At 29.6% G+C, this 23,853-nt stretch overlaps 2 protein-coding genes across 2 annotated transcripts; both read right to left on the bottom strand.

Annotated features, from left to right (window-relative positions):
- Positions 1-1,831: 1,831 nt before the first annotated feature.
- LOC105621265 (E3 ubiquitin-protein ligase SMURF1) lies at positions 1,832-11,148 on the bottom strand. Its single transcript, XM_012202738.1, is given in 12 exon segments — positions 1,832-2,019; positions 2,845-3,305; positions 3,933-4,330; positions 4,611-4,801; positions 5,478-5,644; positions 5,718-5,967; positions 6,751-7,238; positions 7,942-8,206; positions 8,963-9,096; positions 9,175-9,283; positions 9,360-9,398; positions 10,944-11,148. Coding segments are annotated over 12 exon segments (2,895 nt in total).
- A 4,974-nt stretch (positions 11,149-16,122) lies between these two features.
- LOC105621254 lies at positions 16,123-20,942 on the bottom strand. Its single transcript, XM_012202727.1, has 3 exons — positions 20,898-20,942; positions 17,094-17,252; positions 16,123-16,311 (listed from the first exon to the last, which is right to left on the bottom strand). The coding sequence occupies exons 1-3, from the start codon at positions 20,940-20,942 to the stop codon at positions 16,123-16,125; spliced, it is 393 nt and encodes a 130-aa protein (XP_012058117.1).
- Between the last annotated feature and the right edge of the window lie 2,911 nt (positions 20,943-23,853).

Raw genomic sequence — 23,853 nt, 5'->3', positions numbered from 1 at the left:
TTGTGATACTAAATCCTATTATCCAATAGATAACTGATATGGAATTAGTTGACTGTGCAGTTTATTGTAATACGTCTTAGGCCCGGTTTAACGTAAGATAAACTTTAATCTTAATTTAATTTACTATTTATTTTTTTTTATTCATAGAATTAGAAGAAAATAAAGAATAAATTGAATCGATGAAAAGTTAATCTTACATTAGTGAAACCAGGTCTTAAAGTGAAATTAAAATCTTTCAAATTCTCTGTCATATATTGCTACATTCATATAAGTTCGAAATTTTTTCACATTGATATTGCGTGTTTTGTGTTTTAGTAAAAAAAAATCTGTACAATATAAACATTGTAGAATATTAATATCATAACTTTTGGAAGATTTTCTCCCAGAAATACTTGTGCATGCTTAATCTTATATTTTTATCATAATTAAAATAATAAAGCTAACTTCGATGAATTAAACGAAATTAGTGATTTTATTTGATAGAAAGATATGAATCAATAGAACTTTGATATATTTGCATTAAGTAAATATAGAAAACTGATTAAAGTTAATCAATAATTCACTGGAGAAGAATAATAATCTCTCTAAATTGAGTTGCTTAACCATAATAAATATTTAAAGGCCAATATATCAGTTTTCTATAAAAATTGTTATTCAAATTTATATTTAAAAAAAGATATATATCGTAGAATGCAAGATATGCACGATATGCAAAATTTATAATTGCAAGGCCATTTAGATATTTGTATATACGAAACAATTTCGCTAATAGCTAACATATTAACAGTTTTTATAAATCCCATGGCACATTCAAAAACGTAAGGCAATAAATATAAACAGTATGGAAATCGTAACATTAGATTCGCTTTTGGTTTTACAGTCTCTACTGTGAATGACCAATTCGCTTAATACTTATGTCTTACTGCCTTATGTTTTCGTGTCCATGAGCTTAAGACTCACTGGTTTTTCCTACCTTTTACTGTTTTATAAATGTAGAAAATAAATTTCCTTTTTCTTTTCTCAATGATAAAATTTTTAGGACCTCACCTATCATCATAGGAATTCAGGATTACCGAAATGTAAACTAGCGTAAAACCTATATCAAATTAGAGATTGAGGATTGCGAATTGGAGATTAGAATTGAGTGACTGATATGCAAAAGTAGCTGTATTTAAATATGTAAAAAATATTAAACATTGGAATTAAATTTCTTAGTTCCTTGATTATGAATTGAACGTTTTAAAAATGTGCTAAACAGTTACAAATTTCTATAAAATTCAGGAAGAAAAATGGATCTAACTGCAAAAAAAAAGTTAGACTTCATAATGAAAAAAGTATAAAAGTTTAAATCCTTACTGTAATAAAAAAAGTGTAAAAAAGTTACCCCTATTTGCAAATGTTACATCATTAATAATATTTAATAAAAATGATAGAAACTTTATATCAGCTAAAATCCTTTTTCTAGCTGCAAAACTAATCAAGTGCATTCTATTTTAATAAATACAAATTGTGTTTCTTATGTCATATTATGTATGTTTTATTAACTAAAATAATTAATTTTTTCTAATTAAAAAAAATTTTTTACTAGTAATTTGAATGAGAAAAATTGTAAGTTTTTTGCTCATCAAAAAAATTTTAAATGATAAAAGGTAATAATTTTTATCAATAAAATAAACATCAATTCAACTAACCAGAACGAAATGGATTAAAACTAAATTGATCTGGTTGTGATTAAATTCTAATTTTTGTTTCGCATTCTCAATCTTCAACATATAATCTGATATGGGCTTAATAGAAAAGATCATGCTAAAGTTGTAATAATCGCAACATATTACTCTACAGCAAAGCCACAAGTTTCTTCAACCGCCTGCGTAAGCTTGTCAAGCATCTTCTGATAAGTTGGATAATTTTGCGGTATGTCTATTCTATTGAAACAAGTATGTGCTTTTGGGAGATTTTCGCTTGGGGCATCAACGGCATGGATCGTAAAAAGCCGTGGACCTGCCGCTCCTGTCGACCCTACACAATCAAATGTAATATGTGATTATTATCTACGTGTTATATTTTAATCAAGATATTTATTGAAATTTTATAAAAAAAATTCCTTGAAAATTTTCAGATTTTTCATATATTACTCAAAATTCCAGCCAAGATTAGAGAATTTTTTGTCTTTGAAATAAACTGGAATGCAAATAACGCTGATAAAAACGATATTTTAAATTAGTAAAAGACAGGGATTCTACAAAACTATCTGTCTTTTTCTACAATTAAAGCCACAAATATATAGGCTAAGTATAGAGTCCCTATATTGATAATCTGGTCAATATTGTCATTTATCTTATTAATCTCTCAAAATATGGCGAAATTAATAAGGTGTCTCAAATACATACATACATATACTACACATGCATTACTTTCTTTTTTCTTTACTTATGACTTCATATTTTGTCAAACATTAGTCAAACTCTTATTATAAGGATTTTAGATAAATTTAGGAAAAACACTGCAGTATCAGTTACTCTCTTCTGTTATGTATTATCTTCTGTCTCATCTTGATTTGCTTTTATAAAAATTCATGAGACACGAAAATATGCATAAATGTAAGTGTACGAGCGTACATTTATTGCTAATATTTATTGCTAATCAATTATTGACATTTTGTATTATCAAGAAAAAATTATTAAAAATAATATTTTTAAAGAAACAGAATTTAAATTTAAAAAAAATTCCAAAACTTTTCCTGAACGGATAAAATTTTTAAGAATAAAAGAAAAATCCCTTAAAATTTCCAGATTTTTCAAGTTAATACTTCGTTAACGCAATATGATTAAATATGAAACTTACCTTGCAAAGCCTTGAATCCCTGTAACGGAACTCTGGAGCTACCGGTAACAAATTGAAGCAATCTCGCTCTCATTTCTTCACCATACGATTCCACTATCTGCCAGAACCATTGTACAACCGGTGTATCAGGCGTGCAATGCTTAAGCCGAGTATGCATTTTCCAATCGTTTATGTCGATAGTGCCCAAACCGCCAATAACTAACTCCAATTCGCGTTCATCGAACGGTCTTAATAACAAGGGAGGTATCAGTTCGTGAAATCCTTTCTGTAATGCTAAGAATTGTTGCTCGATACCGCGCATAAATCGATAATTTACGTATAAGCGGACATATTCTCTCTTGTTTTCTTCTGTCACCGAAATGTCTTTACCGCCTGGCTTTAGTTCGTGATTCTTCAATACGCCGAAACTACTGTGCTCTACGGAAAAAGTAGCATCCAACACGCCGTCTATGCTATTTTCCCTAATAACGTGAAATATAGTAAATTAAATATATTCTTTAGAATTATCTCTACACTGTAAAAAAATTACATGTAAAATTACGACAATTATAACAGTTAATTTCCACCACTATTAAAAATGTATATTTACATGTAAGTAAAATTACAACTTGCAAATAAAACTATTTTTCTTTAGAATAATTAATTTGCAAAAGTAAATTGTAATTGAAGTTAAGTTTGTAGACTTATGTCATTTTGTTAATTTGCTAACAAATTATTTCTTAAACTATATGAGAGATTGATATGTACGAATTAAAAAATGTAAATATATGTGTGGCATTACCATTATGTTATATATTTAAAAAATTTGTACACATAAAATTTGTTTACATAAAAACTATAAAATGTATTATTGTTATGGTAATTTTTCGTCTAATATAAAAATATATTTACACAATTAGAGATGAAAATATTAATTCTTATAAAAACATAATTTTAGATATTTTTACTCAAAATTTATTGTAAAAATTTGTATCATTTTTATATATATTGTTTATGTAATTTTACATATTTTTTTACAGTACGGAGAAGCATATAAATCAGATATTTTGATAAAATTCTCTTTCTTTAACACAAAAAAAGTTACTTACAACATCCATGTAAGGCTCCTGTGTAGTTCCGGATCAACACCTTCTATGTCGCTCAAAGTTATAGCTTTATTAAGCAACATTTTATAGAACGGAGTAGTAAAACCACCGTCAACGTGATGACCGTGAAAGACGGCGATGCCTATAATCCTTCCGGCAAAATGGAAATATGATAAATGTTCTGGATTTATGCCTGAATCCGGATTAATTTGAAGCGTATAATTATCATCTCTTGAATACTGAAAGAGTCCGTATTGCGGATTTAGCATCTCATGAGACAATAAATACAACCATTCACGTGCGACGCCGCCGTAATCAAGACCTTCCTCGCCGCGGAATTTGACCATGAGCCTTTTGCGCATATCTTTCGGACGCATTTTCATTATCAATCTGTATGATTCCTGTAAAAACAAAATGTTGCTTATAGACCGGATGTATCCTTGTAAAATCTTAATTCTTTATGTTAATAACAATTAAAATTTGTTTAAAAATTAGAAATAATTCTCAAATATTTCAATTATTATTAACGTAAAGAATTATTCTAAATTATTAGAACAATTTTTTACGTTAATATACAACAACATTTAGTTATAATAATTTAATAATAATTCATTGGGCTAATAAAATTTATTTTAAATTATTAAAATAAAAAAATCGTATAAATGTTTAAAATTTGCTTACTTCGAATATTTCATTCCTCGACACCTCCAACCTACAGTGTCCACTCTGAGGCTGAAGAGCATTCAGTTCCGCTCGAAGGCATTTCAACTTTGCTACTAAATCACGCTTGTATTTTGGAAGAAGCTCATTATCCATGAGCTCCTTCGGTAATTCTGATACTGTTTGAGCATTTTGAGATGAGGCACTTTCCACTGAAATGCAAAAAAATTCTTATTATGCCCATCGCACTATCATCTATACTGATCTATATTCACGGATAGGGTTACCATATCACAAAAAAGAGTATACATATATACATATATATTTTTTTTAAAAAAAGATAATTATCCGAGAATAGAAAGAGATCATTTTTTATATATTAAAAAAAATAATTTTAGGCATTTATTAAATAAAATTTCTAGAACATAACTTTTATTAACAATTTTTATTAATATCATTTTAAATATAAAATTTTAATTAATAATCAAAGAAGTTTTATGATTTCAAAAAAATACATGTATTCTTAAGAATATGGTAACCCTACCCACGGATTAAGAATCTCGATAATGCGATTTTTTACGACAATTCGTCCTGATGAACAAGATTCTTCCGAAATGAAATGGCATTCTGCCTCAAGTGACAAAACAAGACTGATTAACAGTCAGACCTCCAATGACTAGATAGACGCCTTGGCAGATAAGATAAAATTGCGAGACGTACACAAATGTTCTTTTGTTTTTGTGTGGAAATAAGTTAATTATGAGATCCGTAATGTGAGTATTATCGAATACTTATAAGATGCAAATCGAAGATGTAAGTGTTTCAGTTATTCTAGTGTATAATATATTTTCCTTTTTTAAAGAAAGTTTTGAAAGAAATTTTACTTACTTGTTGGAGAATTATTGTTACTTCCGTTTTCATTTCTCATTGGTTGCTGTGGCGTATTAGGTTGAATCATCGATGAATTCGTTGTATCCACTTCAGCGATTTCGCTCGTTATCGAATTATTTGCATTATTCGCAGTTTGATTGTTCACATTGTTGTTTTGCCTTCTACTGTAGAGAGAATAATTATTTGACATTCTTGTGCGTAATTACGTTTAATCTTTTGACTTGTCTTTATACTTACTTCAGTAGACTGCTTATTATTTGACTGGACAGTCTGGGATCAGTAAACTGCGTTGTCCTATTATTGTGATCTACGAAATATACTCGTCCACTCTGGGTCTGCCTCATTTCCCATCCGCTGGGAAGAGGACCCAGCTCGTTCACCAATTCATTAGCTTGCAAGTCGCGCGGAATCCTTGGGTCGTGCCAAGTAGAAGATCCAGTTGGTACGTGATAGAAATATACTTGACCTTGTTGAGTTTTCCTCATTTCTATACAAACAATAGTCTCTTTTTGCTATATTTATACTCTAAAAAATATTGATATAGATACAATACCATGCAGTGTCTATAATTTTCACCGTATTGATGTTAATATTAACACATGATGTATATTTACAACTCCTAGTGTTTATATCAACATCATGATGATGTGGATTTAAAATCAAAGTAGTTAAATCTACAATAATGTTGTGGATTATAGTGTTGTGAATTATAGTGTTACTTTATCACTAATACAGTGAGAATTATATAGACATCGCATAGTATATAGAGAATTATATAAACATGGTGTTAAGTCAATACCGATTTTATTTTTTAGAATGTACTAATCGTTTTCTCTAAATAATTAAAGAGCTTATAGTGACAATGGGCTAACTTACATATCTTGTAAAATAAAATAAAGAACTAATAAAGTTAAAATAGTTTAAGAAATAAAGTTAAAATGAAAATAAAAAAAAATCAATATCTACTAACTTTCACGTAGCATGTAATAATAATGAGCATGTAATAATAATAGCTTCGTTCGACTCAATAATTCAGTGAGCGCTGTTATTGATGTATTATTCCAGATCTAAAAGTCTGATTAGATCTAGAAAAATACGTCAATAACAGTAAACGCTCACTCAATTGTTGAGTCTGCTGAACGCAGTGATGTAACATGTATTTTTCCTATTACTTTAGCTTCAAAATTCATTTAAAATGTGAATTAGCTAACAAGTGAGAATTAGCTAATTTCTTCAGTTTACGTTACATTTAAAAATAATTTGATTGTACCATAACCACGAGGTAGGTCCGGTGGTTGTGGCGGATCGGTTCGTCTGTCATTACTCGACATAACGCTATTTCTGTTTCTATTGCTGCGATTAGGCCTTCGAATTTGACCTCCGCTGTTAAGGCCACGTTCTACTCTTCCATTTGCATTTTGATTGCCATTTTGTTCATCATTTCCTCTAATAATACGTCGATCCCTTAAGGACAATGCCGACGTCGCATTTCTTACGTTGTGTTGATTCTGATTGCGATTTTGCTGTTGTTGTTGCGTCGGTGTATTTCTCGGAGTATTTTGCGTCGAGTTATCTCGGCTGGGTGTTTGACTTAATGTACTGTCCATTCCCTCGCCAGTCCATTCGGGAGACATATGTCTTGCGGGACTTCCCTCGTTTCTTACGTTCGGCGAGCTCACGCTACTGCTGGGTGATGTAGGCTCCGATGATGACAATGGTGGTGGTTCCGGTGTCGTCGGTATAATAGCATTGTTAGGCCTATCAATGGCATTGCTTGAATATGTCATAGAGCAACTGCGCCTATGACCTACCTAATATGGCTTACTTACTATTTATATACATAACTAATGATTATTCTGAAGTTAAATAAATGTACCAGTTAATAGACATAATCTAATTATTGGATAAAATAACGAATATTTTAAATATTAAGCCTTTAATGATATATACGACTCTAAATAACTAATGAACTAATTGGATCATGTCCATTAATTGTCTACTTGATTAAAATAGATATACTTATTAAAAAATTTAGTTTCAATTCAATTTAGTTTCAAATTTGAAAATTTTGTTTCATTAAAATAATATAATTATATAGAATGCTTAGATGTTGATGACAACAAAAATTTTTAATATTTTAACAATTAGTTAAGCATTTTATAATTATTTTGATGTTCAAAATTATTTTTAGATCTGTATCTATTTAAATTTTTATATTTCAGTAAAATCTTTCTGTCTAGATAAATATGTCTAGATGAATTCTGTCTAGATGGATAATTGAATCTTCTGTTTATTCAAATATTTAAAATATTTCATATTTTTAATTAAAAATGTTTCCTGTATTTTGAATCTAACTAGTTCTCAATGTTAAAAATTCAGCAAAAATCACAACGCTTAGATAAGCCATACTAGATAAAGTTATTTCACAGTGCATTTTGGCTTGAGTAATGGTAAATATTACCGAGCATTCGGACGTATCCATTGCGTGCTCTTGGTGTGATGATTTACGTAGTAAAGTCGACCACTTTCCGTTCTTCTTTCTTCCCAACCGTCTGGTAGATCATTCGGGCAACTCAGATCTCCGAGCACATCAACCACGGCGTTATGACCGACTGTGTTACTTACAGCGCCGTTATGACCGTCCCGTGACATTAAGGACACGACGATTTGCCCTTTGACAACATCCGTGTCATCAGAATGCGCTTTACATAAGTCCAAACGTTGATCTAAAAGTATTTATATCGCCAATTAATCTTTATAAATCGCTTAAATTAACATACATAAAAAAAAATGTTTCTTATAACAGATTTTCTTACTTAAAGAGGCAAACTACTCTAAAACACTTAAATCTAAACGTTTCCTCAATATTTTTAAAATACACATTTTGGAATGCAGAAAGCAAGAATTTCGATTTTTATTTTGCTAAATAGCAATTTTTACTAGTTTACTAGTTTACTAGTTTCGTTAAAGTTCATTTTATTTTTACAGAATGTCAAAGAAAATTATTTCACTAATAAGTATATCAAACATTAAAAATAAGTATATCAAACAAAATTAAATAAGTAATGTAATAACAATGTGTCTAATTGTCTTTATCGTAACTGAAAGTCTTTATTTTATCATTAAAAGGAAGAAACATTTATTATTTAATTCTTTAATCGTATTTTTGGACCTTTATTCTATATATCAACTATTTTAAAGTTCAATAACTTTGTTAAATTTAAAGTGTTTACATAAAAATTTAATTTAAATATTATAATATAAAAATATAATTCTTTACAGAAATTATTTATTTTTATTCAACAAAATAAATTGCCCTTTAATTCAGTTTTTAATTCCAATTTCTCGCCAAGTAGGACGTCTCTATTAGATACGAGATGCTATATATATTACATGATTTTTTTTTGTTAAATAAGAAAATCTAATAATGAATAATATAAAACAAATAGTATAAAACATATATATTAAGTACAAATACATACATCCTGTGTCCTTAAGTCTTTGGATAGTATTTGATAATATGCGTACGCATCCTAAAAATCCTCCATTCTGTTTTTTATGAAATTTTCTATAATTCCACACAGATATGGTGATTCCATCATTCTTTCCGATATATCTGTATGAACAAAAAATAGTTATCTTCTTATATGTTTATATTTAACGTTTCTATATTTAGTCTTAAAAAAGAACTCACAAGTCATAATGTTGATTCCATTTAGGATCAAGAGTAGCTTTGCAGGTATCTGTACTGTGACATTGACCGGAACCTTCGACAGTTATTTTAGCAAAGGGATCAGGCAAACCTAAAAAAGAAATATTTTTAAATTATATTTATTTATATTTTGACATGTTACACTCTTTATAGAAAATAATACTCACGAAATAAATCCTTTCTAGCGAGATTGCGGGCGCATAAAACTAAAACATATATAATCATTATAATAAATGTTTATTTGCGCACGCAAAAACGAAAATACTTCTAACTTGCGTCCGAAAACGCGTTATTAGAGATATTGTATTATTTTTTATTCATTAGAAATATTCATTGTAAAACAAGGAATAAAATAATGCAATAGTGTTGAATTTTTTAAATACAATATAGTCTCTACTATTTTTTTCCATCATGCACAAATCGCGTGATAATGATACATTTATACATAATTTAGGCTAGATTATTCCACCTTTTAGTAAATTTCAGTTCATTGTCTTATTTTCTTACTTTCTTATGCTCTTACTCTTTTATTCTTTTGTTTATCCAACACACAGTAGTTTATCTGAAGATGGAATAACTGGCACTTAGTAAATTAATCATATAACTATTATACGTATATACATATATATGTGTATGTATACTAATTCTAAGTTTTACATTATTGTCTAATCAGGTTTTATAAAATCATTCGATAATAATCTACAACTTCTATAATATCTTCTTATACTCATCTTATATTTGGTAAAGTTTCTCAATTATTGCTATAATTAATAAAATAAATGATTGTATCATACAATTACCATTGCTATTATGACAAAATTGGTTCGAATTTAAGTACAAATGATGTTATAACTCTTGTTAAATGTCATTAATGATGACTGAATAGTCTATTTAAAGAATAAAAGAAGAAGAGCCAGACATTAATGATAAAACTAATTCAAAAGATAATATTAACTTAAAAATAAAGCTCTGTTAAGAACATTGCTTTCTTAAGGAGATCATATACTAATTCTAAGTCTCACAGTAATCTACAATACATTAATGTATCTTTTGTTTGTCTATCTCATATTTTTATTATATAAAATAGACTTTTAACTATTACTATAATTAATATATATAATTGTATCATATAGTTATATCTACTATTGATAAAATTAATTCATTTAAGTACAAATGATGTTGTAATTCGTATTAAATGTCGTTAAAAATGATCGAATAGCCTTTTCAAAAGAATAACCGGACATTAATGATAGCTAGAAAAATAAAATTGAGTTGAGGCAAAAATGGGGCATTTCGTTAAGAATAAATTACGAATGAATGACACATTAAGTAGTCTTCAAGACTATCTATCCAGATTTAACAATGCTTTCATCGGTCTCCCAGAGAGCTCGCGGTGGGGCCTCGAGTCCCAGCTTCGCCGCTGAGGAAGCTACAACAATCAAGACGGAGGGCCAGGACGAAAATCGTGATCTTCACACGCGTTACTTGCGTAGGTCACCCGAAGGTAGACCAAGCAGACACGGTTTGACGTTTACGCATCGCGTAAACTCGTCGTGGCCCCCTCCCCGTGGAAGAACGCGGTGCGTGCGTGAGGGCACGTCGATTATCAAAACAGGCCAAAGTGCGTGGGCAGGTGCTCTCGTGCGTGCGTGCGAGCCGCAGTTTGGATCTGCATGAGAGTCCCCCCCGACTTTCTCGCATGACGAAGACGCACGACGCCTCCGAGGAAGAGACGGAACCGCCGTACTCACTCGTCAGACGGATCTTCATAGCCCCGTTCCTCCTGCTACCGCCCGGGTTCGACATCCTGCACGCACATTTAACGCTTTGAACTGCGCATCGGCGCCGTAACTGGCAAAATAAAATACGGGTTACTATCCCGTGCTAAGAGAACGCGCGACGGCGACGGTGTTCACTGCTCGCCCGCACCACGCACACATATGCGAGTACATACATATGAAAGCGCGTGCGAACACTGCGAACAGTCTCTCATCGAACGCACTATCGACTTGGAACGGCCAGTCGATTCTCGGAGCAGACTTGCACGAGATCTCGAGAGGCCTCGAGTCTGCGTAACATAATTTTTAATAATACTTTTAATAATGTGACGTCGTCGGCGTAGTAATACTTTAATAATACTAACGTCGTAGGCGTAAATTAATGTTTAGGTGAATCGTGAGATAGTATATTTTTAGACTAAAGTAGATTAAATAAAATTAAAATTAAATAAAATAGGAAAGAAGATGAAATTATTTATAGCAAATTTAATTGATCATGACTATTCTGATTGCTAACTCTCGATGTATCGAACGAAGCATGTTGTGTCTCTTGGTTGCCTGTTGTGTAATAACGTGTATGTTAGGAACTTTATTGCTTCCCGCGTTGGAGAATATAACTAGAAATTCGTTCTGTGTCACGCATGATGCATATGATGTATCATTTTATCCTTGTTGTTTATCAAATATTAAAATAGAATAAAAAATGATACGTCATGGACATCATATAGACAGCACATACACATATACACAAATATTATGAAATAAAGAAATATTATGTTTATTGTAAATATCATAATAAATGCTATAAAAATAATAAGATATTATAATTCAAATAAAAAATACTTCCGTGATAGCAAGTTATATCATTTTATTGTCATTTTGACTTGCTATCAGAGTTATAAATATTTATTCATGTTATAAATATTTATTCATATTTATTAGAAAATATTACATAAAGTATTTAATCTATTTTAATAATATTTCAAATAAAGTTCTATATAAAATATGTATAAAATATTTAAAATATATATAAAATAACATTTAAAAAAATAAATAAAGTAATAAATATTTATCATAAACATTCTGTGCTGTCTGGAACCGAATTTTATAGATATTCATTTTATAGATATTCATTAGTAGAAATTAAAAATAAGAAAACAGTAATATATACAATAATTTACCTAAATATGGCTCTTTTTTTATAATGTCGATAATATCCCAATTTATCGTGATGAAATTGCAATCTGGTCTGTATAATAACTGAACAGATAGACGTATTTCAACGAATGTGATTTTTATGTTCAGATGTACTGCTTTCTAATTGTCTAACCATTTGACAGCATCACAATTTTTACAGTAGATTCTATAAACTATCGGGTTAGCCAAAAAAGAATTGTTTTTTTTCTGTGTAAATAAAAGTAAAAAAAACAAATTTGTCATAAAAACAAATAAATGATTCTCAATGCTCGATTTCGACATGTTAAAATTCTCAGCAATCTCTCGTTAAAGTCAACCAATGCCTCTATTTTATTGTTCTCTATTTTATCGCCTCTATTTTATTAATTTTAATCTCCCTGAGCATGGTGCATCTTTAACATCAAAAGCTCCAGACCAAAATTTTGCAAACCAATTTTAACATTGTAGTTGTAAGACATTCGTCTTCATCATACACATCACTTTTTATGAGCTTGTATAGCATTTTTCCTTTTTAGAAGTAATAGAGTAAAAAATGACGAAAATGTTCTTTTCGTATTAAATCGATTTTTCATATTAAAACGTCAAATAAACAATTATTAAAATATGTATATTTCTTTCTAACAAAAACAAACTTGAAGAATAATCTGTTAGGATATACAGGATAAATTGCTGTTTAAAATGAAATTATTTGTAAAAGATTGCCAATTTGGAAAAAAACACAATTACTTTTCGACCAACTCAATTATTCTTTGAGAAATGTAGTTAAGGATTCTTATAGGCATTGATGAATTCATGTAACTTATTAACGCTATAAAAGGAAACTCTTACTTTATTATTAAATTGAATAAATTTTTCTGAGATATCTGAAACAAGGACAGTGAATCATGCGAAACATAGGCTAAAAACATTCTCTGAATGTTTTTGAAGTCGTTTTTTGAATAAGTATTTCAAACGATTTGAATGATGTCCAAAAAATTCTACGCGCCTCATTATTGAATAACATAATTAACAAAAAATTTAAAGCTTTTTGCGTGACATTTAAGATTTTCTCAGTTTGTTATTTTCCATATTATACGCGTCGCTTAATATCATATAATTTTATATAAAATATATATATAATATCTATATAACATTTCAAAAAATGAATATTAATAAATATTTATCATAAATATTTTGTGCTGTCTGGATAATTAATTTTCTGTACGTCAAATTTTAACAAAAATTATCAGATATAAAACAAGTTAACCGCCGATTAAGTTGAAATATAATTGAAATTACCCTGATATTGATTTTCTGAAATTTATTTACGTGTAGACTCGGACGAAAGTTTCGTCATTTCTGGTATTTTATTATACATATAAATCTGTTTTTTATATTGGGAGTACAAATTAGTTCGGTCCGTTTTTTGTGTTCAAAAATGCATTTATTTCAAAACAAAATGAATGAACAGATCAATTAAAGTATTGTCCATCGCTGCCTACTACTTTTTCCCTCTCTCAGGCAATTTTCGAATTCCATCTCGAAAAAAATGACTTGTCTTTGGAGGCGATCCAATTTTCGATTTCTGCGAAAGAAGTGAACCGGTGACTTGCCAAAGCGTGCTGCATCCTTCGGAACAAGTAATCAGTAATCAGAAGGAGCAATGTCCAGAGAATACGGCGATAAAACATCTCATTTGAGCGTTTCCAAATATTTTTTTACGACTTTAGCGACATGAGGCCAAGCGTTGTCATGAAGAAGAATAACTTTATCATGTCTTTGCTCGTATTCCGGCCGTTTTTCTCGCAATGCACGGCTCAAACGAATCAATTGCAGCCGATACCGATCACCCGTAAATTGCCAGGAATTGCCAGGTTTCAGCAGCTCATAGTAAACAAGATCCTTTTCGTCCCACCAGATACAGAGCATGATCTTCGAACCATGAATGTTTGGCCATGGTGTTGAGGTCGATGACAACGATTGACTGGGCTTAGCGTAGTATTTTTTCTTCTTGGGGTTGTCGTAGAATATCCACTTCTCATCTCCAGTCACAATCCGATGCAAAAAACCTCATCTTTGATTCAGCTGTTCGCAAGTGAAAAATCGTCTTTCAACGTCTCTCGGTTTCAGTTCATTTCACCCAATTTCTTTGTTTTTGAATCATTCTCATGGCTCTCAATCGTACAGAAACTTGTTGAGTTATCTCCAATGATTCTGCAAGTTCCTCTTGCGTTTGACTCTGATCTTCTTCGAATAATGCCTCTAATTCTTTGTTTTCGAATTTTTTTTGGCTATCTAGAGCGAGGCTTGTCTTCAACACTGAATCTCCATCCTTGAAACCATTCTCTACATGAATCATCAGTTCGAGCAGTGTCACACATAAACTTCGAGTCACACAAGCATTCGATAGGCTTCAGCCGCACTTTTCTTCCAATTAAAGCAGAAAATCAAAACCTCCCGCCTGCTTGGTTAACACAAAATTCGATATTTCAAACACAATAAAAATCAAGGTTTTTGTATGAAACTCAAAGCGATATAACTGAATATTATTAGCAGATGTTTAACTTCTCTAAAACCGCCAAAATCAGCTGTCAGTATGAACCATTCACAACAGCTGGAGCTATCTTTAAGAAAACGGACCGAACTAATTTGTACTCCCAATAGTTGAACTATTGTATACTTTTGAAACTTAAAGTAAAATAGGTATATATTTTATATTTGATGAAAGTGAGAAAGAGAGAGTTCTGTCTAGTGCAGACTAGTGCAGAAATAAAAAATAGATACCTTATAATATCGCGTATCTAGCACAATACGATAACACTTGTAAATATTTTCTTATTTTTCAATCAACATATCGATTAAAAAGAGGAAACATCTTCATAGGAAGATATGCCGATACGAAAACGTCTTTAATCTTTTCATTCATCAGTTTTTCTTTATTGTTGAAGTCATAGTGTAAAAACATACAAATAAAAGATAAATATTTTGTGAATACTCATGAAAGGATGGCGGACATAACTAATTTATTCAGCATCAAGATACAATCAAATGATGTTGTATAATTTGTATATAAAAATATGTCATGATGATATCGTTCCTTATTTTTCTTATTATCGCTACTTGTCAAATCTCAAACAGCATGACTTAAACTTACAAATGTGATATCAGTACGAGTATATAATGATTATAATACCAACTGGCCTTGCTTCTACAAAGGGACTGCCGCTTATTAATATTAATATATAATATATATAATGTATAGGCTCGATTAAATATAAAGCACTTCCAAAATTGACATTTTACTAAAAAACAAATTAAAAAATATTTTATTAAAAATAATATTTATTTTTTAAATAATTTTAATATCTCATTAGTCTTCCTTATTGGCATTTAATACCATCATTTTTTGAAGGAACAAATTGAAGGTGCTTTATACTTACAGCCAAGGCTGTATAATATGCAAGAATGTATCATTGTCATGATCCCTGCACGTTTTGTACTATCATCGGTTAAATATCATCGCGAAGTCGCATTTATATTCAAAAGCATGACCATTTAAATAATCCAGAAATTTTTCTTTATTAGTAAGAGAAAGTCTAGGGAATATTTTATCTTTATTAAATTTGTGAAGATTTTACACCAAAATGACAAGTTAAGTGAAAGAAAGGTGGATTAATCCCGATGAAACGGACACTTCGTGCGAAGTGCAAGACAAATGGCACAAGTGAATTGCGAAGCTTCGTAACTCGTGCTTCGCATAATTCAGAGAAATCGGCGGAACTTCGCGACGCCGCGCGTATGATGCGCGTTCGGCTACACTTGGGTACCCCGCTGAAAAGAAAGTTTCTTTCGGGAAACTCTTTGGCAGTATCCAATCTCTTACAGATTAGAAAAGATTTCCGCCGATCGCGGAATGTGATTAACACCGATTATCGGCCGCGCAGTCCCTCGTTGTAACTTAAAAGCGACTCAAATCTCAGTTCTCCCCCCGAAAAGTGAGGAACGCGTCCACAAGGAAAACGGCACCCTCAATAATACTGAGAGAGCCTTTAGCCAAGCCAGTATCGCGAAATGTCGACTTGTATGATATCTTCGAGAAATAGTCGATATTAAGTGCACCCGCAGCGATGAACAAAGCACATCCAATGAGGGAGAAGAAAAGATCCTAAAAGATAAAAAGTTGCATTTATAATACTCTGTCAATCGTAAAGCTATTAACGTATTTTAATTTATACACATTACTATATTAACTATGTAATCTATTATGTAGATATATACACATGGGAAAAATTTCATATAATTTAAAATTCTATATAATTAAAATTGATGTATTTTATATACAATTATATACAATTATATATAATTACATATATAATTATTTATAAAATATATCCATATATATAACATTTTTCCCGGATATAAATTAAGAAATAATGTATCAAGTTACGACCTAGTTAATATCACTTAAAAGTAACATCAACATGTTATATTTGTTACTTTTTATTAGTGTCAATTAGGGAATAATTTAAATATAGGCTGTGTTCTAAATTTACTGCCAGCATTGAAAATGCTACAGTTTATGTTACGTGCACTATAAATTTTCAATATTGGCAGTCAATTTTGGAACACAGCCATAGCTTCTTTAATTTCACTAGTTTCCTTAGACATTTGAATCTCGCGATGTTTCAAATTTTCCACGAATTCCATTTATACATGGAGTAGCTCATGTAAAATACGACATGCCATAAATATATGTAAACTAAATGGATAATTTTTCAAAGTAATTGTGTATTCTTTACATCAATTGATTAAAACATTTTTTTATATTTTAAACGTCTTCTATATTTTTGGAATTATTGGCTTGTCACACTTTGCGTTTCTGTATAACTTTATATTACGATTTCTATCTGATGAAAAATTTATCCTACAATATCTATTGAAACATACCACGCGACGGTTCACTGGCGTCCCCATCACGCTGCCGATAAACAAGCCGACCAGAATAATCAGATAGCCCCCAAAGGTTCCCATGGTTATCATCGCAGTAGGTTGATCTCCCCCATTGAAGGAATTGTAGTGCAATCCGATAAGGATGCACACCAAGAGCTGTAATCAGAAATGTACATTTAATGGATAAAACATTTTTCTTAGCCTATGCGCTAAAATATCTTCTTTTTTTTCATCAAGAACAAAGGTCTATCAGAAATAAAACTTTATTGTACTCTCAATTATCTCTTGCTTTTATCATTCATACAGAAACTAGCAGGTTTTTTTTACTACAAAGCAAAAGTACGGATATCGCCTACGAAACTGGGTCGATCCAGAGAGGGTACATCGACTCTCTTTCAATATCATCATAAATAAAATATTGCCCACTACTATGTCCCAGTTGGCAAGTTTTTATTTCTAGATAACAGGTCATAAATGTGATCGTTTGATATAGTCCGCCGGATTATTAACACAGTTATAAACACGTAAGAATAATATCTACATAAAGTATGTCATTATGTATAAACACAACAAATATTTTCGATTAAGGCAGATCTTAAAATTGATTGAACCAAAGATTTTCAAAAGTTCATGGAATGTATAATTTATAAAAACAATATTTACAATATTTATACAAATTTAGATATTTTTATTTTAATTAAAAAGAATCGATGTTTATTTCCATGATATAGAATATTGTTTAATGCTTATTATAATATAATAATAATGTATAAGAAATTAAATAATAATACTGATTATCTCTCTTTAACAAATTGATAAGTAATGAAAGTTGAAGATAGGTAGATAAGCGAAAGATGTGCCATAAATTTCTTTCGCATTTTATTTCGCAATATATAATTTTCATCTTTAAGTCATCCATGGCGTCAACATTAAAATTACACAAGTCGGCCTTCGATGCGATGAATACATTCTGCCTAACATCACAATATAGTAATATCTCAAAGAATCGCTCGGACTTGGTCACCCACGTGTCGATAAGCACGTGATACACACATCTCATTTATATCTACTATAGTCAGAGCTTCGTCACTAAGGAGTGCCATTATATCGATACATTAGCAATATAAATATATACTTTGTGTGTCAAGAAAGCAGCGCAATAAATTTATCTATACACATCACTATTAATTCAGTTACTATTAATCGCTATTATTTCAGTTATATATTTGTCAATTTAATTCATATATTTGTATATAATGTTTTTATTTTATGCAAAACAAGAATAACTATTTTTTTATATTTATTCGACGTAACGTCGTGCGTGTATATTAATAATATTTATTAATTCATTTTAAATGCTACGCTTTTCATTTATAAATTAATGTAAATATATGGCTCATTGGCAAGAAAATTAAAATATTTTACATTATTTAGCTAAGAAATAATTGTGAAATAACATTGTATAGTCATTAAAATTTTATCAAGAAATCAAACAAAGAAAGGAGCTAAAATTATATTTAGGAGCCATCAGACGTAGTCACGTAAAGATATATGCGTCGATTCGATGTCGATTCCATTATCATTTCTGACTGGACCAGGTCTCACGCTCTTATGATATCGCTGCGCGTGCTCTTAGCATCGAAACATAACCCGTGTTTGCTGCTATTGCAAGCATGATGTTGTAAGGATGTATCTGAGATATTTTAAAATAACGAAAAAAAAAGTTACAGATCATTCTAAATCGAATTTAAAAATAATACAATAAATTTTTTTGGTGACAGTTTATTATCTGGATCATAACTTATAACTATAACTTATGATTCATAAATTATTTTAATAAATAGTAATATTTTTTAAATCTTATACTTGCGCGCGCGCGTGAATAAAAATGTATGAAAAATTATAAAATAAGTGATAAAAATTTCAATTTTTTAAGTACTTTATATATTTAAGATTAGTTATGTAAAGTATTGCGATACATGGGCTAGTTGTTCAATAAATAAACAAAATATTTATTTGTTTTAAATCTTTATCAATATATCGCAATGAAATTTTGCACCAGTTATTTTGAATACTTACAAAAAATTTTTACAAAATATTTACAAAAAAATTTAAAGTTTTCTTATTTAAATTTTAATTTATAACAATAAAAATTATAAATAAACTACAAAAATGTGTTGTTCAATAAAAACATAATGTTATGATAACTTTTATACCTATATAATTTATATTAACACATTTGTAAAAATGACTCAGGATACATCCTTAAAGAGCATTAATTTGAAAACAAATTTAAATAAATGTATATGTTCGAAATAAATTTTCTAACTGCCTTTTTTTAAATTAGACTTTAATTAATAATGTCTTTTATCATTTTGCGTCTTTACGCATAATAGCTACTTCATATTTTTAGTATTATATTAAGTTAATGTGAGGGAAAAATGAACGATCATTTCAATGCATTGAAATCGAAACTTATAGGAAAGGAAGAATTCTATTTTTCTGAAACATTAATAAATATAAATAAAAATTTAAACAGATCAAAAAATAATTTTGTTGACCATCAAAATAGTAAGAAAATTCAAGCAATGCTGCACAAAATTTTCATATTTTAGCAACTATATTCGAATAATTTAAGCATCTTACATATTCATTTTGATAATACAATAAAATTATTTTCAAATTTAGTTAAATTTTTAGATACTTCAGCAAAACCTTTTCTTTTCATGTAGTATCGAGCTATAATTTTCCATCGCTTACAAATATAAACGAGCTTACTACACAAAAGGCGCAGGTTTCTTATGGCACGTAGGACTCAAAGAATCCTAACGGAAACTTCTTGCATCAATCGACTTCCGGATGACTTGAAGCGGACCGTAATAAGAAGAGGGAGGACAATCTTTGCGGTAATAAGCACGGATTATGTCACTCTCCATTCTCATCGTCTTACGAATCGCGAAAACTATGCAGCGTGTCGCGTAATCAACAATGAAGCCTCACGGCTTCTAGGTGGACGTTAATTTTCTTGATTTCGAAAGCATAATTTAAATCTCGATCGAGAAATTGGATTAATCGATCGGAAGAAACAGCGCAGTAACGTTAAAAATAAATTCGAGGGCATGGTGGAGCTCTTAAAGAAGTATGAAGCAACCTCGAGGATAATGTTTCTCTTGCGGCTAGAAATATATGCATGAAACACTATAATAGTTTTATGCAGCTTGAATCACGCACTTTCTCGAGAATTCAGTTTTCTACGTAATTTCGCTTACTAAGAATAGAAGAGCTCTTTAGAGTAATTTATTCTTCTAGTTTGCAGGTGTAACCTGTTTCTAATTATGTCCCTGCGTTTCTAGTTATGTTAATTAATGTTTTGTAATGTGAAGTTACACATACGATTGAGACTGTGAATAAGAAAATCTGATTTATCATAATCATAATTTTTCTCATTTACAATGCTGTATAAAATCTATATTGAAATGAGTATTAAGAGAATTTATGCTGTAATTTCTTTAAATTTATATTGATGTACATATATCTACACTCTTTTTCATAAAGATAATAAAATATTACGCTGTTAAAGTTGATAAAACTTTGTTCCAACAATCTAGTGTCGAATAATGAAAAATATATAATAACAAAAACAGCGCATAAAATGTGATGCCATTTAATTTTCTAAGCTTTGGTAATTAATTCAGTTTTGTAATGATAAATCTATACCAATTTTATTAAAAATAAATAATACGATATGTATAAAACAAATAATATAACATCTTGTGCATTATATTTATTATATATACTTACAAGCTCAAGAAATTTGATGATCGACAGCCTCGTAATTGTAGTCATTTCGTCTGATCTGTAAATAGAAAAGAAATAATATAGAAATTAATTAATTATGCATGCTATTCATTAAAATAGAAAAAGGATGCACTTTCGTTTGTGAAAAAAACATTACATCTAGATTTATAAAATTACACGATGAGTTACGATTACATGTATATTGATGGACACCGAAAATGCGCCGTATAAATGCAAATACAATGACTATAAGCACAGAATGTAAGTCGTATGAAAACGTAATGAATGGTAAAGAGAAATGGAGACACGATAATCGATATAATCATACTACAGTCGTATAAACGAAACCGGAAGTACATGGTAAAGTGCCTCTTTTAAAAAGACATAAATTGCATATTGTAAAATATGTAATACGCCGTTTGACAACACGTGTGATACTATTAAACTTCCGCGAAACACAATTACATTTTGTATACATAAGTATGTACAAGCATAATAAAAAAGTTAAGAAAATCAGTTTATTTCATATAAAATTGGCAACGTAGATCGAATCCTTTTTCTTTTATATTTGTTGCGGAACTATCAGCGGTTTCTTTATCTCATTTTATCGTGATAAAATCCCATTTGTTATATAATTAGTTAAAGTATTTGTATACGGGAGAAATTTTTTAAAAAAGTTTTTCATTTTCAGAAAGTGAATATTAATTAAAAATTTATTAACAAATAATAAACTATATTTCTCGAAATCATTTTACCTAAAAAAATGTGCAAATTAAAATGTTATTATCTCTAAAAACGAAAATAAAAAATTGTATTATTTGTGAACATACAAAGAATTAAAAAGATATTTGTATAAAATCAAGAAATTTATACAAAATTGTTAATTAATATATTTTCTACAAACAAGGTTTTTTTTTAATAAAATTTTCCTTTGTATGAATATCTTCTTGCACTTATTATATGTTCAGATAAAAATTCTTGTAATTAGCGATATCAAGAATCTTACATTTATAGTTTATCAGAAACCGGAAGACGTATACAGCGTATTACAACCAATTGTGTGCTATAGTCTACGATGACATATCGTGACCATGGTGACCTTAATATATCATCGTGATATTTATTGCTATTTTAATGACCGCGAGTCTAAATTCAACTTTTTGATCATTTCCGTTCTTGTGTGTTGACATTTTTATGTATTTTACTTGCCTTCTCGTGGAGGAAATTATTTAATAACAAAATTTGACGTTGTTTCTTCGCACAATAAAAATTTTATGTGTGCTTTAATATTGAATTAAATATTAATAAATATACATATACTATATATGTATCTATGTATACATATATGTATATACATATGAGATGTGTTATAAAAATATTTTATCAATAATTAATATGATTTGAATGTATAAAGAGCTATTGAATCGGAAGTAATAGGAAATCGAGGCACGCGCACCGAACTTAACAACGATCCACTTCCATGTTATATTTAGATACATCGGGTAACTTTCGAGAATGTTACTCATGGATTAACAAACACGCGCGCATTTCAGTTCGAAACTCCGTAAAGCTCGTGTTATACTACGCTTTGTGAATGCGGATTATATTCGGATTTGCAAACTACGAATCGCTGATTCATCAATTCAATTGATTAATCAACAATTCGCAAGTCACGATTCTAATCCAATCTACATTCACAATATAAGGGTGACATAGATTTTTCTTAGAAAAGGAAGATAAGAATATAAATATATACTCTGACATAATTATACATCAAATTATATAATTATATTATTACTAATCATAATAATTTAAAATCCTTAATCAATAATGTACAACAAATTAATTGTGGCAACAAATTAATGTCGGCAAATATTGTTTTGTAATATTTGTATATCGCCATAGGCGAATATTGTACATTTAATTGGACTAATATAAACTTTACGTCATCTCTCGATCGTTGGATGACTTGAGCGGGTCGGCACGTATGATGATGACCGTGACATACCCAAGATGGATAGAATGCAACAAAATTAAAATAGCACAACGTGTGTCCTGAATGCTTATATTGTCATTGAATAAGAAGCGTTTGTTAGTCAGTCAAGCAAAATAATGGATTTTCTAGATTTAGATCTGTGAATTGTCAAGTGAAATTAATATAATAACGTTCATGAATTTATTTTCTCAATCATTTTCTCTCAACGACAATTACATTAAGAGAAAATAATTGTAATTCCTTCAACAGAAATAAATATATACAAAAGAATAGATATGTGCAGGGTATATGTAAAAAAAAAAGATTTTACTGAAGTATCTAATAATTTAAATAGATATAAATCTGAAAAGTTTGTGAAAACAATTGTGTAAAAAATTCAAGCACGATGAGCAATGCCACAAAATTTTTTATATTCTAATAATAGCGTCTCACATAATTATTTTGATAATCCAAGAACATTATTTTCAGATTTATATCTAGCTAAATATATACTTCAGTAAAACCATTCTTTTCATACTTTAAATATATATATGTTTCAGTCAGTGTTTTATCCCACTAATTCAAATGGAACGACGTAATAAATATTTAAGTTATTCGTGAGAAATTCGCATAAAAAATTTCTCGTGTGCCTTTGAACAAAGTTGGCAAATAGCAAGCGTAACATAACAAGTAATAAATTTTATTTATATTACATGACCTTGCTTTATTTGTGATTGTTTGGTTCATTTCACATCAATCGAGTAGAAACTGTCATTTATATTTATAGTATAGGTACAGAAAGCGCACGAGAAACTTTTTATTTAAATTTCTCATGAATGTTTGAATTTTGCATCTTATAAATTATAATAAATTAAAACATATTTGAAGTTATGATAAAATCCGTATGTATATTACTTGATCCTTTTCTTGTAAGAAACATTTATTTAAAAAAATTTAGAAATATATAGGATTTTTATATGTTAT

Source organism: Atta cephalotes (genome assembly GCF_000143395.1).
Source record: "Atta cephalotes unplaced genomic scaffold scaffold00002, whole genome shotgun sequence".
In the NCBI taxonomy this organism is placed as follows: domain Eukaryota; kingdom Metazoa; phylum Arthropoda; class Insecta; order Hymenoptera; family Formicidae; genus Atta; species Atta cephalotes.
This window is presented reverse-complemented; position numbering and strand designations above follow the sequence as displayed.

Excerpts from the sequence above, each read along its gene's own strand:
- LOC105621254 (XM_012202727.1), bottom strand. The coding sequence starts at position 20,942 with ATGACTACAATTACGAGGCTGTCGATCATCAAATTTCTTGAGCTT. Across the intron at positions 17,253-20,897 it reads TCATCAAATTTCTTGAGCTT|CTCTTGGTGTGCATCCTTAT; the intron begins GTAAGTATATAT and ends TTCTGATTACAG. Across the intron at positions 16,312-17,093 it reads CGCCAGTGAACCGTCGCGTG|GATCTTTTCTTCTCCCTCAT; the intron begins GTATGTTTCAAT and ends TTTATCTTTTAG.